Source organism: Panthera tigris, chromosome B3, assembly GCF_018350195.1.
Source record: "Panthera tigris isolate Pti1 chromosome B3, P.tigris_Pti1_mat1.1, whole genome shotgun sequence".
Taxonomy (NCBI): domain Eukaryota; kingdom Metazoa; phylum Chordata; class Mammalia; order Carnivora; family Felidae; genus Panthera; species Panthera tigris.
In genome coordinates this window covers 59,864,464-59,883,777 of record NC_056665.1, presented here as the reverse complement: position 1 = coordinate 59,883,777, position 19,314 = coordinate 59,864,464, and the positions used below count along the sequence as shown (strand labels likewise).

Sequence of the window (19,314 nt, the reverse complement as noted above, 5' to 3'; positions counted from 1 at the left end):
AAGCAAAAAGGTCTGATACTGCAGGTGTCAGTCCTAGTATCCCCTCCTTGACTGCTCTGACAGGAACCAGATCACAGGACTCGAGGACTGAGGGAGGAAAAGGGCAGTGAGCAAGAGGAACCATACCTAGACCTCTCCTGAGCCAGAGCTGCATAACCTTAGTCCCCATCCTATGTCCTATTTTCCCTTCCCCGAGATCAAGGTCAGAGGTAGGCACTAGGCAGAGTTTATGAAAGGGCATTGCAGAGGTGAAATTCACAACTATGTAGTGACGATCCTTTTTGGTCCTGGCCTGTGGCAGGAGCCCTCTCAGAAACTGGACAGGTAGAACCTCAGAGGACTATAGTACACAGGAGTTGCTTAGCCAGCTCGACTATGGCTATAGTTAGGAATAGTTCACTTTTATTGAGCACTTATTATGTGCCAGGCTCTATTACTATTCTGCTGCTGAGCAAGGAAGAGTGATCCTTTTATGGCTCTTGAAGATTTCTTCTCTGAGCTTGAGCCTATCCTGATACCCTCTTTACCCATATCCAGAACCTCAGAAATCTCACCTACAAGCCCCTAACCCAGCACATCTACCAGTTATCTTAAGACCCTCTACCCTTCATTGGGATTCTGCTTCCTTGCCAGTTGTTCTGAGGTAGGGCTAGTCTCCCCACAGCCTCGGGCCTAAATAGCTAACACCTTTGTTCCTTTCAGCCTACTGGCTTCAGGTCAGCATTCTGCTGGCCACTATCATTCCTTCCTAAAACTCATCCAGTTTTAGGGGATGCAGACCCTCTTGGGACCTCCTGCTGCTCATATTTCCTCTCCCACGGACTCCTTCAGCTTGTGCAGCCTAGGATGGTATGGGGGCCTACCCCCAGGCTTTACCTCCACCTCCACTGTGAGCATTTGGGTGCAGAATCTGCCATCCATCATAACCTTGAGGCAAAGCAGGCCGGGTCATCCAGCACTCTGTGGAAGTCTGGAAGATCCTGAAGGCATCAAAGTGAATAATTCAAATGGGGACAAAAGTAGTTCTGAAAAGCTGAAGATATTCTAGAAATCAGAGTCATTATTGCCATAGGACACTAAAAGTGGCTGCCATGCTCCCACGAAGGGGGGGGGGTGGTGCATGGCACAACTGACCATCCATGTCCCACGTATAATAGTCTTGAGGGCCTCCTCTCAGTGCGAGGGTCACTCAGGGTGTGGGGGGCTTATACCATGTGGGTTTGGAGCCCTTCCATGTCTGAGACTTCATCCTCTTTGAGCTTCTCACCAGATTCTGCCTCTTTGGCCTTCTCCATTCTGAAGGCCCTCCTCATTGTAGTACTCATCTACAAACAAGCGTCCGCCAGTTCCCTGGGCTGAGGCGAATGTGGTAACGACGCGAGCAGGGATTCCCAGGCACCGCAGCACTGCGTGGAAGGGGCCAGAGAGTCAGGGGGAGCCAGAGAGGCCTGGGTATGTATAGCTAGTGTTTTCAGTGTCTCCTCTGGGCAGGCACTGTCTTAAATGCCACCTGACATTGTGGAAAGAGGAGGGACACAGGCACCAGGAAGTTAGCACTGACACAGCACAGGATGCATAAAGGCTGAGAAATGAGGTGCAAAAAATTTACACAGCAGGCGGAGTGTACAGCCAGGGCAAGCTTACCGAATATTCACCAGAGCACCGGGGCTTGCTCTACTGGGGCAAAGGCAGGGAAAGTTTCAGGGAGAAAGCCGCAGGACAACCCAAGAGGCAGGGCAGACGCTCCATACAGTAGCCAAGGGGGGTGTGGCAGGCAAGCTGGCTCTGTACCTGTGCAAGCAACTGCGGCGAACACCCAGGCCTGGCCGTCGTACACAGGTCGCCCTTGGCCTGTGAGCCACTGCCGCAGGATGGGCACACTGCCCCGGCGCTTGTTCAGCAAGGCCGCTTCCTGGATGGTGTGGGTCTGTGGGGTGGGCAAGACCCTCTTCTCCATGAAAGCATGCAGCTGTTTGTGGAAATGTGTGGATGATACATGGGGCCCAAGACAGAATAGCCTCCAGGGGGTGAATAAAGAGGGCTTAGACCAACTGCATGAGAATCACTTGGATATTCGTGGGCTTCACCCTACCCACTGGGTTGTAATCTCTAGGGGTGGGGCCCGGAGAATTCTCCTCTTTATCAAGTCCTCTGGAAGCCAGGGACTTGTAGACCACATGGCAAACAAGCCTCACATCACAAGAAGAGCAAGAGCGCTGCCTCTCCCTGGGGGCTGCTTTCACTGCTCCTTCACTTGCCCTGGCCCTGGTTCCTTTGAGGGTGTTTGCACCTGGGACGTCAAGGCCCACTTATCCCAAGCTTCCACCTCCACCTCCTCACGGCTTGACCTCATCCCTCTCCACCTCTTCAGAGGGGAGTCCAGAGGCACAAGAGGAAATGGGAAACTCATTACTCCTCTGAAAGGACATTTAGGAACAGCGGGAAGCACCAAAGTACCTGGGAGGAAGGGACCATTTGTGATTTGAAGATTTCCAGGGCTATAAAGATGGGCAGCTCTGGCAGAGAGCTCCTGTCTCATCTCCCCACGCTGGCCTCCTCTCCCTCCCACCTCACTCACCGAGGCGCCCAAAATGTGGGCCACATGCACGGGGTTGCCCCACTCCTCCACCTGCTTGTCCATGCTCAGTAAGTGCAGACTGAGGTCAATGACATCCACCTCAAACTGTAAGGAGCACACAAAACCATGATAAACGGCCTCCAGGTTGGGTACTCACCCCCCACCATCACCTCATCCTTCTTCCAGACTCAGGTTCCACTCCTTCCTGCCATGCCTTCTTGTCTCCCATGGGAGTTCTGGCTTTTCCCTCCCTCCCATTGTGCCCCCTGGTCTGTGTGTATGGGCAGTCTGGTCCTTTGCCTCTTCTGTTGTCTGAGTTTCTCAATAGGGTGTGAGCCCTTGACAACCAGGGCTGTATTGTTTCATTTCTATCATTTTCCATTTAATGTGCTCCTACAGCTCCTGCCAGCACTGCCCCACGTGGGGAGGATACCAAGGCAGCTCTTGCTCTTGAGGAACCTGCAGTTTAGGAGTAGGGAGGGACACAGAGGCACTTAGAATACAATCTCAGCAACATGGTTGGGTTCTAGGAGAGATGCCAACCCAGAGCAGAGGGCACAGCAGAGAGAGTCACTCTTACCTTTGGGGCCTGGGAAAAACATCCAGACAGTGTTAAAGGATGGGTGGGGGGTGCCTGGGTGACTCAGTCGGTTAAGTGTCCGACTTCAGCTTGGGTCATGATCTCACAGTTAATGAGTTCGAGCCCCGTGTAGGGCTCTGTGCTGACAGCTCGGAGCATGGAGCCTTCTTCAGATTCTGTGTCTCCCTCACTCTCTGCCCTTCCCCCACTCATGCTCTGTCTCTCTCAAAAATGAATAAACATTGAAAAAAAAAGAAAAGATGGGTAGGAATTTTCTGGGGGTGACAAAGGAGGAAAGGTATTCCAGACATATTCAACCTGTCTGTTCAGGGGATGGCTAGAAGCTGGAGCATGGGATGGCTAGCTCTTGAGGAAAGAAAAGTACTGGACTGGCTATGAAGGGCCTTAATGTGTCGAGCCAGGGAATTTAGTTATTATCCTGTAGACAGTGGGGATTTAACAGAGGTTTGATTTGCTGTGGTGTTTAGGAAGTTAACTCTGGAAGCTGTGGAGGAAGGTCTGACGTGGCCCTAAGGAAAGAGAGGCACCACATGGCTGAAACTGCCGAAAGAAACAGACTCATTGACACACCAGGGAACAAGGTTGTGAAAAAGGAGGACTTGGTGTGGTGCCACCATTTCTTCCATCTTGGGTCTGGGTGCCTTTCACAGAACTTCCAACAGCGTTATGTTGGGACAGAGCATCTGAAGGTTCCCAACCTCTGTGGTCCGTAAGAGCCACTATGAAGAGAACCCAGGGACGAATTTGCCATTTTTAGTGGAAAACAAGTGGCTGTTACTAATTATGAGGATTATGTACTTTTTGTTTGTTTGTTTATTTCGAGTGGGCTCCACACTCAACATGGGGCTTGAACTCATGACCCCAGCATCAAGAGTCAGATGCTCCACCAACTTAGCTAGCCAGGTACCCCAATGACTGTATACTTGGGATCTGAATTTGCTTCATCTTTTTTTATAGTAAGATACTAACTGCTTAAGGAATACAGGTGTTTTAATTAATCCATTAAACAGATGTGAAAGGGAGCTTTTTAAGAGGTGCAGTCTTTGAAAACTGGATCAAACTCTTGAATTCAACGTACTTGATATGTTTGCAAATAAACTTATGGACTGAATCCTTAAAAAAATAAAGAAAGAAAGAAAAGAGAAGAAAGGAAAAGAGAAGAGAAGAGAAAAGAAAAGAAAAGAAAGAAAAAAAAAAAAAAAAAAAAAAAAGAAAAGAAAAGAAAAAAGAAAAGAAAAGGCCTCATGACTTAAGGGCTTTTGGACATGCCAGCTCTGTCTGGCCTGAACAAGGCTATGTGGCTATCACTGGCCCTTGTCTTCCCCAGAGGTCCCTGTACCTGGCCAAAGTCCCAGGGCTCCTCCTGGATGCAGTCAGCTGTACCCAAGTAGATGAGGCCGTTCTGGTTCAACACATACTCTGTGCGTTGAGACTCCCTCTCCAGGAACACAGCATCCTCTGGTGAAAAACAGGCAGGGATGAGGTTCTGTGGGGTGGTAGGCCTGCCCTCCATATCCAGGCCTCTGCCCTCCTTGCCCAGTCAGGTTTGGCTGTAGGTCTTCCCTTCAGCTCCGGGCCTGATGAAGACTGAGGAGGAACTCCCTCTTTCCATTGACTCTACTGCAACCCAGACTCTTCTCTGGTACAGAGTAGGGAAAGGGGTCAGAGTCCCTTGTCAGCCAAGGTGACCTTCATGGTCAGCCAGATAGATAGTAACAAGCCAACCTTAAAAAGCCTACTGGTTCCCAGAAGACATGTGCAGCCAGAGTGCTTTTGGCCTAAGATAATTTGGCAACAGCTCAGAGAACTTCCCAGTGTGCCTATTATGTCTCTTTCACAAGTTCAATTTTAAAAAATAGTGTTTTAGGGGCACCTGGCTGGTTCAGTCAGTAGAGCATGCAACTCTGGATCTCGGGTTGTGAGTTTGAGCCCCATGTTGGTTGTAGAGATTACTCAACAATAAAATGTTCAGGGGCGCCTGGGTGTCTCAGTCGGTTAAGCGTCTGACTTCAGCTCAGGTCATGATCTCACAGTTCATGTGTTCAAGCGCCACATTGGGCTCTCTGCTATCAGCACAGAGCCCATTTTGGGTCCTCTGTCCCCCTCTCTCCTTGCCCCATCCCCTGCTTGTGGTCTCTCTCTCTAAAATAAACAAACTTTAAAATAAATAAAATGTTTAAAAGAAAATAAATTAAATTAAAAAATGGTGCTTCAGAAAAAAACAATCAAACATAGGTTGACAGGGGTGAGCAGAAAGAAAGAGGAGCATCTGGTAAGACAGGGTCAGAGGGAATAGTGGAGCTGGGTAAAGTAGAAGCCAGAGCATTGGCTTTCTACCCTGGTGGCATCCAAGTGGGTCTAAGACTCCCATGGTCTCTCAAGCCTCTCCTGCTGCCTTCCTCAATGGGCTGGGCTGGGGTTCATGAGGAGGATGGTGGTCTTTAAGGAGGATACTCTAGAAAGCCAGAAGCAGCAGGGGGACGTGCTCTGCTTGCCATGTGTCTCTCTCTGCACCTGTTGCTGGGTGGGAGTGGGGGAAATAGGGTGCTTAGGTTGGTTCTTGGGGACTAACAAGAGAAAAGTCTTTGCAGACTATTCCCCCAGACATCTGCTGGGATGAGGGTACTCAAAGAAACAGAAGAATAGGATATTAAATTCAGGAAGCCCTGAAAACTTGGGGCCTAAAATCACAGAACCATGTGCTCAAGGAGCCCTTGACTTCTGCCCCTCCATCTTGAGTACTCTCTCTGAAATCACTTCAAACAGGTGTTTGGCCCCAAACTCTGAAGGCTCTGGGAGGTACCTTATCAGAGCATGGGTAACATCACCTTCCCCTTCCCTGATGGGGTGCAGCCCTCTTTTATAAAATTCCCTGCTTACGAAAAGGACTTTCATTATAGCATGTAAAATTTCCCTTTGAATCTGGGAGAGTCCCATCTCCAAGAATGCTAAGATGAGACTGAGTCCCAGATAACCTGAAAATTTCTTAATCACCTCCCAGGTAAGCAGAGCCAATAACTCACTCCTGCCCACACAGACATCTCCATTTGGACTCACATGGAAAGGACTTCCCTAGGCAGGTCCCTACAAGCCAAGTGTAGAGGCAAGAAACCTGGCATGGAGTCAAGACTATGAGTTCCCACTGAACTGAGCACTGTCTCAGAACTATCTTTGCTTTGTCTTTGTTCTACCTGCCAGGGCCTAGCTCTGGATGTGGGATCTGAGTCAGTGAGACAGATGTACTGGAGCCTCAATTTGGAAGGAAATGGCTTGAGGGTCTTTCTGCCAATATGTTGAGGGCCATGGGTCCTCCCTCAGCTGAAGGGGCCCTGATTCCACATTCACCCACATGGGGATGGGGCACCTAAATGGACATTTGTTCTCATCTGTTGCTCTATCTGATCACCCCCTTGGATCAGGAAAGAGCCTAAACAGAGGATTGGCAGGACTATCTTAAGGAAGGGGTATTGGAGAATGCTTAGCAAAAAAATGGAGAGAGGGAGCCCACTGGGGGTCAGATGCCACATAGAAAAGGAGTCAGGAACTGGCTGGAGAAAATTGGGAAGATTTCTTCTGCTTCCCTGTTTCCTTTTGTCTCCCAGCCCTGCCTTATAATGACGGCCCCTCAGGCTGGCAGTGAAACTTGTGAAAAGAAAAGGCTCTTCACTTGTCATCTGGGGTAGTGAGGACAGGAAGGCTGATCAAAGATGTTTTCCATTTCCCCAAACAACCATTCAGGGAGCCCCAAGGATTAAGGTGGTGGGTGGCAGATTTAAAAAGTAAAGACAGACTCAACCTTCAGAAGGGGGAGGAAGAGGAGATGCCCTCCTCATGTTTGGGGCATGTCAACCATGTCTGATGATCTTTCTTAGGTGAAATAACCCCAATAGCCAAGGCTGAGCTTTGCCAGCGGTGGCCACTGGTTGGGTTGCAGAAGGTCACCTGATCTCAGGAAAGCCCACCGTTAGTCTGCTGACCTATGGAACACTAGCCTTTTGTTGCTCTAGTCATATATTTAGACAAGTCAATGTGGAGAGGGCCCAGCAGCCTGTAGTAAGAACAGAACTTACACGTGGAGAGAAGCAGAGACAACCAAACAGGGCAGATTTACCGTGGAGCTGATGAAGCTGAAGCTTTGGGCCCCTCACTAACACAGACCCCTTTAGGCCTGAGCAATTCAATATTTTGTATTAGTTTTCTTTTCTTTTCTTCTTTTTTTAAAAAAAATCATTTATTTATTTTTGAGAGAGAGAGATAGAGAGAGTGAGCAGGGGAGGGGCAGAGAGAGAGGGAGAGAGAGTCCCAAGCAGGCTCCGTGCTGTCAGTGCAGAGCCTGATGCAGGGCTCCAACTCATGAACTGTAAGATCATGACCTGAGCTGAAATCAAGAGTAAGATGCTTAACCAACTGAGCCACCCAGGAGTCCCTCCTCCCCCTCCTCCTCCTCCTCCTCCTTCTCTGTCTCCTCCTTCTTCTTCCACTTCTTCTTCCTCCTCCTCCTCCTCCTCCTCCTCCTCCTCCTCCTCTTCTTCTTCTTCTTCTTCTTCTTCTTCTTCTTCTTCTTCTTCTTCTTCTTCTTCCTTCTCCTTCTTCCTTCTCCTTCTTCTTTCTCCTTCTTTCTTCTTCTTCTTCTTCTTCTTCTTCTTCTTCTTCTTTCTCCTCCTCCTCCTCCTTCTTTCTTATGTTTATTTAGATTTGAGAGAGAGAGAGAGAGAGAGCACAAGTTGGGGAAGGGTAGAGAGAGTGAGAGAGACACAGAATCCAAGGAAGGCTCCAGGCTCTGAGCTGTCAGGGCAGAGCCCTACACGGGGCTTGAACTCACGAACCGTGTGATAGGAGAGCACAAGTTCTCAGTGCTGATGAACCTACATCTAGAAAAGTTTCACAGTGCATAAAGTGTGTGTAGTAGTGTGCCTTCTTTGCAAGGTGAATGTGATGCTTTAATGAGATATTGCATGTGAAGCACTTGGCCCAATATCTGACATGTAGTACAAATTCAATAAATAGTAGCAACTAAATGTTATCATAAGCCTAGATTAGATCCATTATACCTAACCCAAAGTCTGATGTCCAGCTGACTGAGCCACCCAGGCACCCCTGTATTGTTTTTCTTAAAGGGGGTCCACGAAGTTATATAAATCTCAGGTCCCACAAAACCTGGATTTGCCCTGGAGACAGACTATGGGAGCCCAGAGAGGAGACAGTGAAGCCCATCACTCAGGTTGTATCCATTCCTGAACCACTTTCCCGTTCTTAGCCCCTGTACTGTCATGACAAAGAGTAGCTCTTCTAGGGTCATCTCAGTGAATCTCAGCTCCTATGTCAAATAACCTGACCCAGCACCAGGGTTTAGTGGTGAGATAAGACTTTGCTTTCAGTGGGAGGCCCCAGGCTGCTTCTGCCAAGGGTGACACCAAAACAGACCCTGGGTCTGAGAGGCCATTCATCCAGGAAGCAGACGACACAGTAATTGTGTGTTGGTGCTATCCTTAGAGGGAGCTGCCCACTGGAGCCTGGGCCTGTCACTCCCTGCCAGAGCTGTGCCCCAACTCCTGTGCCTTGAGTCCCTGTGCAGCCCAGGCTGGTTTGGGTCTAAACTCACCTCGAGCCCAAGGGTTAAAGAGCACTGTGAACCGGCCCAGGGGAAATGACTTCTTGCCCAAGACCTGCAGCAGGAGCGAGTAATGGCCAATGATAGCATCTGTGGGCGTAGTCACAGAGATGTTCCAGGATTGGGCATCTCTGTCTTCCACCACTGCACTCCACCACTTCCGGTCCCCCATACTGGAAATTGGGAATGTGGCTTGGGTCTTGTTGGCCTTGGAAGGCTGCTCTCCTGCAGTCACACAGAGAAGAACTGGTCATTTGGACCTCTTGGTCACAACTGAGAGTAATAAACTCAAGTATCACAAAGTTGGAACAGGTGAAAATTGGTTTTTGGTGAGAATGAAAGCAGCCCATCCAGTAATGGGAGGCAATAAAGGGTGATGGGAGAGCACAAGTTCTCAGTGCTCATGAACCTACATCTAGAAAAGGTTCATAATGCATAAAATGTGTGTAGTAGTGTGCCTTCTTTGTAAGGTGAATGTGAGGCCTTAATGAGATATTGCATGTGAAGTACTTGGCCCAATGTCTGACATGTAGTACAAATTCAAGAAACAGTAGCAACTAAATGTTATCATAAGCCTAGATTAGATTCATTCAGGGTTTTATAGAAAACTGATCATTATATTTGCAACCAAAAGGAACCCCTTAGTGTTAATGATGCTCAGCAGCTTCTGAATCAGAACACTATTTTTTTAGGCACATTATCTCATCCTCACAACAGCTCTGCCAGGTGGGCAGGACTTCCTCAGACTCAGGGCAGTGTGGCTCATTTGCGCCTTTGTTCCCTGAGAAGATGCTGGAGGAAGAACCCCCCAGTCCTGCCACCAAGAAGGTCTAGGTCTGCCCCACTTACCAGTTTGTGCAATGAGGGCTACCTTCTTCAGAGTAGACAGAAATGTGTGGACTGGAGCCTGAAAGTGCAGGATGATGGTGAAGGGCTTCCCTCTCCTCACAAAGAGGTGCTGGGAGCTGATGGCCTTGGTGTAGTGCTCCTCATTGTTTTTTGCTGCCTGGAAGTCACAGTTCTTGATCCCCAGGGCTACTGTGGAAAACAGAAGTCATGGAGACTAGGTAAATGTGACGACATAAGTTGAGACAAAAGCAGAGACCCTGGAGTCATAAATGAACTGGGGTTCAAATCCTTGGCTCAATTTACCTACTAACTGTGCCACCTAAAGCAAGTGATTTAACCACTCCGAGCCTCATTTTCCTCTTCCTTAGACTAAGGAATCATCCCTCTTTCAGGGTTGGGGGAATTAAATGAAGTAATACATATATAATACACTTAGCACAGTGTAAGACACATAGGAAGTCTCATTAAATGGGACTATTACTATTATTAAAAGAGCAATGCCTGCTCTCATTGTTGACCTCCTTTTCTGGTCCCAATCCAAAACCAATGAATAAAACCCAGAATTTTGTTCCTACTCCTTTCTTCTTCAAACACAAATAATTTTTAGAGCTGGTTTGGAAATCACTGAGCTGATTCTCTTGTTTATAAATGAGAAGAGTGAGGCCCAGACAGTAGAACCAACTCACCTGAGATCATACTTGGCTCTTTCACCTAAAGGCTCACCAAACCCATGGCACCATGCAGCCCAGAAAAACTCTCCAAGGAGGGGGCCTGAGAGTATTATTACAGTCTATCAGGCAGTTCTCATCTGACAATGAGCCATGTAAATATACTAATAGACATGCAGAGGCCCCTGAGCTTTCTGCATCCTGTAGTTCTACCTGTTCCCTTGCTTTATGTTGGCCTCTGCCCCTTGTATTTGGATTCCCTGACTCCTACCTCCCCTTCTCTGTCACTTAGCTTTTTTTTTTCATGCTTTTATATTTATTTTGAGAGAGAGAGATAGAGAGCGAGCAGGAGAGGGGCAGAGAAAGAGGGAGCAGAATCCTAAGCAGGCTCTGCACCTTAGCGCAGAGCCCAATGCAGAGCTCAAACTTACGAACAGTGAGATCATGATCTGAGCCGAAACCAAGAGTCAGAACCTTAACCGACTGAGCCATCTTAGGCACCTCTCTCCCACTTAGCTTTGAGGCTGTGACACCCTCATGCTTTCCCAGGGTTATCTTCCATATGTATCACAACCTACAGAGGATAATCATGTTGTGATGCCATAAATCCATGTTAAGGGTAAGAACATTAACCCATGTTAGCCACCATCATTGTCATCACAACTATGACCAACGATTTACCACCAATGAGCTACCATGTTGCCACCCATAGCCATACCACTGCCACCACCACCACAGCACCCACTACTACCACCCACTGTAGCCCCCCCCATCACCTCTACCACCATCCTACTTATTGTAATAAAAACACATTATGATGGAGGAGCTACTGAGAGTCAAGTAAGCCCCATGGATAGATGGCTTGGCTCACCCTGTTCCATGGCTGCAGGCTGATCTTATCCACTCGACCACAGGAAATGCCTGTCTTGAACTGTTGCTCAGTGCTTCCTCTCTGAATCTGTCCCGAGAGAAAATGATGGAGGTATTTTCATTGGTTTAAGAATCTATAAATAGTATAGTTTTCTTCCACTCCTCCTGTGAGGCCCCCACATATTTCTTTTCTCTTGCTCCCTCCCCACTAGTATCTCTTGGACCAGCTGCTGGGAGTTACCCTTTTTCATTTTATCTCTTGTGCCAGACTGGAGCAGTGGGTGGAATGGAGGAAGATCAGCCAGCTAGAGAAGCCAAGAGGAAACTTCTAAGCCTGTCATTTCAGTGGTTTCAAGAGACCCTCAGAGATATTACCTGGACAACAAGAGAAGATTATGGAAGAGATGACTCTAAACAGAAGGCTCACATTCAACTCCAAATTTCAGGCCCTAAACATATCATGGGCTTCAAGTTGCTAGATGTTTGTGGCTATTTTGGTAATAGAGAGAACCTGTATGTCTGGAGATCATCTGTGTGAAGGAGATAAGGAGGTAGAATTTGTTGGTGAAAAACAAATATCCTAAAAGTAGAAGTCAGAGCCCCAGCTCTTCCAAGCCTACCAGATCTGGGACTCTAGCAGAGAAGATGGAAAACTATCTTGGGACTCAAGACCTATATCTTTTTCTATTTCTACTTGTTTGGTCACTGAGGAGACAAGACACAGGAGAGGACCTCCTCTTTGGCCTTCTTTGGTCTTCTAAAGCCCAGCTTTTGCTGGGGCTTCTCCAAGACTGTTAGCACGCTCAGGGGCAAGAATACTGGCCTGCATGCATATGGGATATCTATAGAAGGATATAAAAGAAACTACAAAGAGCATTGGTTGCCCGTGGGGAGGAGAGCTGGACAATGGAATAGGAAGGTGATTTTTCTCCTGTTTACAATTTTATACTTTTAAAACTTTGAACCATTGCCCATTTGAGGAATCTTATTATGTTAAAAAAAATGAAGCTTCTGCCTTCTTATTCCTCCAAAAAAAATGATTCTTCACAAGAAATGAAGAGGTAAATTTTTTATTATTTGAAGATGAAGTGGTTTTTACCTGGAAACCATGAATCTACTAAAAAATTATTATAAAAGATAATTTAGTATGCTAATCTTAAGTTTAATGCAGTCCCCATAAAAATTTTAACAAGTTTTTTCTCTGAAACTGGAAAAGCTGATTCTAAGGTTCAAAAGGAAGTTTCTAAAAGATATAAAATATAATCTAAAAAGATCTAAAGATATAAAGATGTTTTATATTACAACATCTAAGATGTGTTTTAATATCTAGTAAGCCTGGTCATGCTACATTTCTAACTCCTTATATAGTATAACCAGGATTCCTAGATACTACAACATAGTATGACATCACTTCACTTGAGAAAGCACATCATCCAAAATGTATGCATTAAGTATGAGCTAAATGTGGCACTTTGAATCATTGGGAAGATAAGGATTCACTAGTAACTTGTTTGGGTACAGAAAGCTTGCAAAATAAAGTTGGTTTCCTACCTTGCACCATATACCAAAATGAATTCCAGATGAATCAAAACTCTAAATGTAAAAAATTAATTCCTAAAAGTACTGAAAGGAAAGATAAGACACTTACTTTTAAGTCAGCCTGGGGAATGCCTTTTAAAATATAACACAAACCCCAGAAGCCATAAAGAAAAAATAGATAAATTTCATTCCTTATAATTTTGTTAGTTGGAAAAACTCATAAAGTTAGGAGAGCCTGGGTGGCTCATTTGTTTGAACATCTGCTCAGATCATGATCTCATGGTTTGTGAGTTCGAGCCCTGCGTCAGGCTCCACACTGATAGTGCAAAGTCTGCTTGGAATTCTGTTTCCCTCTCTCTCTGTTCCTCCTCCCTTCGCTCTCTTTCTATCAAAATAAATAAACTTAAAAAATTAATATAAACGAAGTTAGAATATATGAACAATGACCTGGGAGAACTGGGAGAATGTTAGAACAATGAACTGGGAGAAATGTTTGAAACTTGTACCACAAAGTGTTACTTTCCTTAATGTAAAAGGTATCTGCAAATCAATAAGTCAAGAACAACAAACCAATAGAAAAATGGGTGAAGGATATGATGGACCATTCACAAAAAAGGAAATTCAAATGTCTCTCTTAAATACATAAAAATATGTCCACCCTTATTTGATATAAATGCAAAATAAAACTACCCTGGGATATCATTTCTTTCACCTATCAGATTGGCAAAGATAAAATAGTTTGACAACTTTCTGAGTTAGTGATGGTGTGGGAAAGTGTTATTCTCTTATAATCCTAGTAAGAATGTAAATTGATTCAGCTTTATAGAGGGAAATTAAGTAATATCTACCAAAACCTTAAGTGTCTATATTTTTGAGTCAGCTATTTCACTTCTACATATTCTAATGCAAATAACCAAACATTTAAAATGAAATTTATAGAAATATATTGATTGTACTGGTAGTTACAATAGCAAGATATCAGAAACTATATAAACATCCATAAATAAGGTACTAGATAGATAAATTATATTCAATAGACAACCATGCAAATGTGAAAAAGAATGAACTGGCTCTACATGAATTAATATGGAACCATCTCCAAGTTATACCATTAAATGCAAAAAGCAAGGTGTGAATAGTGTACTAGCTTTGCATAAATGGTGTGGGGGGAGAATATATATGAATTTGTGTTTATGTAGAATATTTCTGGAAAGCTATTGCTTTGGTGTAGGGCAATTCAGTGCCTGGGTGTAAGGCTTTCTGTATACCCTTTAGTGTAAGAAATAAGCCCACTGACCCAGTCAAAGGAGGGAGAGGAGACTCGGAGCACAGTGAAGGGAGGCTTTAATCAACATTCTTGCAAGAGGGGTGTCTGATGGACAGGCACACTAGGGGTGGTTACAGCAGGCAATTTATCTCCTACCATGCAAGTCCCTCCCCTGATTCCTCATTGGCTGAGTACAACAGAGGTTACAGCCTTACCGGGAAGTCGCCTATGCCCATGTAAGGCAAAAAGTAGTTTAATGGGAGCAAAGGTACGTTTCTTGAGGTGATGCAGAGACCTCAGTTATTTGGCGCATGCTCATTGCAAAGCCCGTGAAAAATAAGCTCCTGAAATGGAGAGAGTAAGGAGAACCAGGAAGTCAGGTATCTAAGGGTTTGGGACTCCAGTGTGTGTGTGTGTGTGTGTGTGTGTGTGTGTGTGTGCGTGCGCGCGCGCCAGCCGAAGAGTGATACATATTTCCAATAGGTTGTAAACCTATTGTTAACTAGACAGCACAGCTTTTATTTGGTATTTCTGAATATGAATCATCTCACTTCTCACATTTAGTATCTTTATACCACAACAATGTATTGTAATTATTTGAAAAATAACAAAAACTTGCAAGAGAAAGAAAAGGCTGTTTTCTTTCCAAAAGACAGACTGAAAGACTGTTTTCACCACAGTGAGTCCTCTGGCTCTGGGAGGGCAATGGGGGAGTCATGGGCTGGTATCCCTTTTTGGATTTGTTTCACTTTTGGTACTAATAGAGATAATCTCTCCTGATACAATTCCCAGGGAACTCCACAAACACCCACTTTCTGGCAGTATTTCAGTTGGGGCATTTTGGGGGAGCCTGTGACATATTGCTATGTTTTGGTTGAGCTGGGGAAAGGAGAATGGGAGATGCGAGGAAGATGGAGGCATGAGTGACCAGAAAGTTCAGTCCTGCTTCCCACTACATCCACACCTTTCAACTTCCCAGCCTCTGGCAGAAAAACAAAGTGGCCAGTGTATACCCAAGAAGGATTCATTTATTCATTCATGATACAAACATTTATTGAACACTATTGTTCATCAGGAACTGTAATAGAAACTGGTAATAAATACAGTAATAAATTAGATAGATGTGTTCTTACCAACAAGGAGCTTATATTCCAGCAGAAGGAAACAGTATTAAGTGCTTATACTGTTAATTATTTGCTTGCCATTGTGATAACTGCTATAATGGAAAAGTTTCAAGTTCTATGACCTAGGTGTGGAGGTCCAGGGAGGTTTCCCTGACAAAGCAAATTTAAGCCGGGAAACAGGAAAGATAGCTAGGCAATGGGGCAAGGGGTGGGACGGTATAGGAGGAAAGAGAACAGCATATGCAAAAGCCCTAAGAGAAGGAACAATCAAAGGAAGGTCAAGGGACTGGATGGAGCAAAGCCTGTGATGAGAAGTAAGGCAAGGGCTGAATTTTGCAGAGTTGAGTTAAGGATTTTGAATTTTATCCTCAGAGTTCTGGGAAGTTAACAAATGGGACTTTAAGCAATGGAGTAACAATCACATTAGCATTTCTTAAAATACCACTCTGGGGCTCCTAGGTGGCTCAGTCAGTTAAGCTTCCTGACTTCAGCTCAAGTCATTATCTCACAGTTCACAATTTCAAGCCCCTGCTTAAGATTCTGTCTCCCTCTCTTTCTGCCCCTCCCCTGCTTGCACTGTCTCTCTCTCTCTCTCAAAAATAAATAAAAGTATTTTTAAAATGGATTTAAAAAATAAAATACCACGCTGGCTGGGGGCCAAAGTGGAAAAGAGAGGACCAGTAAGAGTCTGCCATAATGATTTAAGTGAGAGATGATGGTGGCCTGGTCAGGGGAGTGATGGTGAACATAGAGGTGGACTGATTTGACAGAAATGCAGGACATGAAATTGGTAAGACACACTAATGGTTGGGTCACGGGGGGCAAGGAAGAAAAGATATTCAACAGGACTCCTACTTTCAAATAAATTAATGATGCTGGTACATTGCTTTACAAAGCATTTTTACATACATTATCTCATATGATCTGAAACTTCAATTGTGTAAACTAAGGAAGAGATCATTATTCCTGTTTTATTGGTGAGGAAACAGGTCCAGGGAGTAAACATATTTATTTTAATGAGTGAATTAATGAGTAAATCGATTAACATACTGCCTCCTTCCAGAAAGAATTTAAGATGACTAACAGTGAAACATGATGTTTCAGAAAAGCATATATTGTGGTGCCTGACTGGCTCAGTTGGTAGAACATGTGACTCTTGATCTTAGAGTCGTGAGTTCAAGCCCCACATTGGCATGAAACTTACTTAAAAAAAAAAAAAAAGAACTTAGGGGCACTTGCCTGTCTCAACTGGTGGAGCATCTGACTCTCAATCTCAGGGTCATGAGTTTAAGCCCCCATGTTGGCCATGTAGCCTACTTAAAAAAAAGAACATATATTGGGGTACCTGGGTGGCTCAGTCAGTTATACCTCTGACTTTTAAAACACTTTTTTAAAAAGTCTTTATTTATTTACTTTGAGAGACAGAAAGAGTACAAGCTGGGAAGGGGCAGAGAGAGAGGAAGAATCCCAAGCAGGTTCTGTGCTGACAGCATGTAGGCTGCTTAGGATTCTTTCTCTCCATCTCTCTCTGCCCCTCCCCTGCTCTCTCCCTCTCTCTTTCTCTCGAATAAATAAATAAACCTTAAAAGAAGAGCATATATTAAAATGATGCAAAAGATGAATAGAGATGGAGATAAAATAGCAAAAATGAGACTAAAAATGCACATTACAATCTATCTGTAAACATGGTGTCCACACACTAGAAGTTTATCTCTGAGCCTCCCAGGATCTGATTTCCCAAGATTTCACAGTTTGTGGTAAAGACTGGACTCAAACATAGGTCAGGTCCAGCTCAGGTCCCATACATACATTCGACTTCATTATTAGCCTATAATCCAAACTACCACTAGGAAGTTCTCTCTATTCAGGCTTCTTTTAATACCTCTCAAGGATTTCTGCTTCTAGATAGAGCAAACTAGTTTGATACTATAGCCCCTGTTGATAATAACCAGAAAAACTGAATAAAATATTTCACATATCTGCCTGAAGGCATCAAGGCATCAAGGATTTGAGGGATCAAGATCTCATGGAGAAGAGAAGCACAGAGAGGTAAGCCTGACAGAGTGTCACTTTTCCCTTTAGGACATTTGCTGAGTGACAATTGGTGGATGACAGCCTGAGAATCTGAGCAGATCTTCTGGCAATCTCGCAGGGATGGAGGATATAAATTGGAGTTCCAGGGCCACCAGGATGAAGGGCTTCAATAAATACCCCAGGTTTTCAATCAGGACCCCTGAAGGACTCTACTCCAGGAGTAAAGGTAATAGGAAATAGACCAATGCTTACAAAGACTGAAACCCAGTTCTGCTTGTTTGTTTTTAGGCACTCATTTAATGGAGATTTTTATTCCTGCTGACATTGTTATGGATGCTATTATTGTTTATCTAATAAAGTTGTAAATGTTGAAACAGTATAGGATGGTTAAAATTTTTTTTTATTGTGGTAGAAAACGCATACCATAAAATTTATCATCTTAATCATTTTTAAGTATACAATTCAGTATTGTTAAGTATGTTTACATTGTTGCGAAAGAGATCTCCAAAACCTTTTCATCTTGCAGAATTGAAACTTGAACTCCCTCATACTCCCTCCCCTCAGGCTCTGGTAAGTATCATTCTACTTTCTATATCATTAATTTGACTAATTTAGATACTTCATGTAAGTGGAATCATACAGTATTTATCCCTTTATGACTGGCTTATTTCACTTAACATAATGTCCTCAAGGTTCATCCATGTTGTAGCATGTGACAGGATTCCCTTCCCTTTTAGGGCTGAATATTCCATTGTATGTATATACCAAATTTTGATTATCCATTCATCCTATGATGGACATTTGGGTTGCTTCTTCCTCCTGGCTATTGTGAATAGTGCTGTGGATATGGGTGTGCAAGTACCTCTTTGAGACCCTGCATTCAATTCTTTTGAAAATATACCCAAAATGGGATTGCTGGATCATATGGTAGTTCTATTTTAAACTTTTTGAGTAACTGCCATACTGTTTTCCAAAGTGGTTGCATCATTTTACAATCCTACCAAAAACTTCTCAATTCCCACCAATACTTGTTATTTTCTGTTTGTTTGTTTTTTTTAAATAGCCATCCTAATGGATGTAATGTAATATCTCAATGTAGAGGGTTTTTTTGAAAAATAAAAAGTTGACACACATTAGTTTCGGGTGTGCAACATAGGGATTAGACAAGTCTTCACATTATGCTATGCTCACCACAAGTGTAGTTACCCATCTGTCACTATATGACGCTATTACAGTACCATTGACTATATTCCCTATGCTGTGCCTTTTATTCCCATGACTTATTCATTCCATAACTGGAAGCCTGTACCTCCCACTCCCCTTCACCCATTTTACCCACTTCTCCACTCCCTTCCCTCTGGCAACCATTAGTCTGTTTTCTGTGGGTCTGTCTCTTTTGTCTGTTTGTTCTTAGATTCCACATATAAGTGAAATCACATAGAATTTATCTTTCTCTATATGACTTATTTCACTAAACAAACAAACATAGGGGTTCATATGTTTTTGAACTAGTGTTTTCATTTTCTTTGATTAAATAACCAGTAGTAGACTGGGTTGTGTGGTATTTCTACTTTTAATATCTCAGTGTAGTTTTGATTTGCATTTTTCTCATGATAGTGATATTGAGCATCTTTTTATGTGCTTTTTTTGGCCATTTGTATAGTGTCTGTGGAAAGACATCTATTCAAATCCTTTGCCTTGTTTGCCTTGTTACTGCTCTATCCTTGGGCCTAGAATATTCAACACATAGGTACTCAATAAATGTTAAATGAATAGTTGAAAGACAACCTTGACATTCAAGGAAGGCCTTAGCTCAAAGGAATGCTCTGATGGGAGTTGTAAGCCTCTATGACAGGCCAGGATGGAGAACTATTTGTCCTTTAAGTGCTTCTGAAATCACATGAAGTCTGCTCAGCTCCGCAAAATAGAATCAACTTTAAGCACTGACATTTCAGGCAAAGACCATGATCCAAGACTTAAAGGAAACAGATGCCTGCAGGTGATCACTGTCCAAACTCCTTAGACTGCCTGCCTGAAGCTCTTCATCCCTTGGCTCTAGACTCATTTTTTCCTGCTACTTGCCACCTCTCACCCTTATCTCTAGCTATCAGAATGACTTGCAGTTCCTGACTGCTTTACTCCATTCCAACCCCTTTGACTCCTTGTCTGTTAG

General features: G+C 44.2%; 2 protein-coding genes across 12 annotated transcripts in view; one reads left to right on the top strand and one right to left on the bottom strand.

The window, feature by feature from the left end:
• EPB42 (erythrocyte membrane protein band 4.2) overlaps nt 1-11,482 on the bottom strand; it is a 22,819-nt gene extending 11,337 nt beyond the window's left edge. For 2 of the 8 annotated variants that reach the window (XM_042989030.1, XM_042989029.1), the window contains exons 1-10: nt 11,179-11,480; nt 9,640-9,828; nt 8,782-9,015; nt 4,519-4,637; nt 3,750-3,911; nt 2,579-2,683; nt 1,792-1,969; nt 1,268-1,406; nt 877-980; nt 1-87 (exon numbers count right to left, since the gene is read on the bottom strand). The exon at nt 1-87 is cut by the window's left edge and continues 156 nt beyond it. In XM_042989030.1, coding sequence (XP_042844964.1) covers nt 1-87; nt 877-980; nt 1,268-1,406; nt 1,792-1,969; nt 2,579-2,683; nt 3,750-3,911; nt 4,519-4,637; nt 8,782-9,015; nt 9,640-9,828; nt 11,179-11,188 — 1,327 coding nt within the window. In that variant the 5' untranslated portion in view covers nt 11,189-11,480. Of the gene's footprint in view, nt 88-876; nt 981-1,267; nt 1,407-1,791; nt 1,970-2,578; nt 2,684-3,749; nt 3,912-4,518; nt 4,638-8,781; nt 9,016-9,639; nt 9,829-10,325; nt 10,433-11,178 lie in introns of those variants that run through there. The other 6 variants (XM_042989025.1, XM_042989027.1, XM_042989032.1 and 3 more) reach the window with 6 other exon arrangements.
• CCNDBP1 (cyclin D1 binding protein 1) overlaps nt 1-19,314 on the top strand; it is a 70,291-nt gene that overhangs the window by 22,292 nt on the left and 28,685 nt on the right. For 3 of the 4 annotated variants that reach the window (XR_006218650.1, XR_006218649.1, XR_006218651.1), the window contains exons 12-13: nt 17,190-17,367; nt 17,668-17,711. Coding sequence is in view for 1 of the 4 variants with exons in the window: in XM_042989034.1 (XP_042844968.1) it covers nt 17,190-17,205 (16 nt within the window). In the remaining 3 variants the exon portion in view is untranslated. Of the gene's footprint in view, nt 1-17,189; nt 17,445-17,667; nt 17,712-19,314 lie in introns of those variants that run through there. The other variant, XM_042989034.1, reaches the window with a different exon arrangement.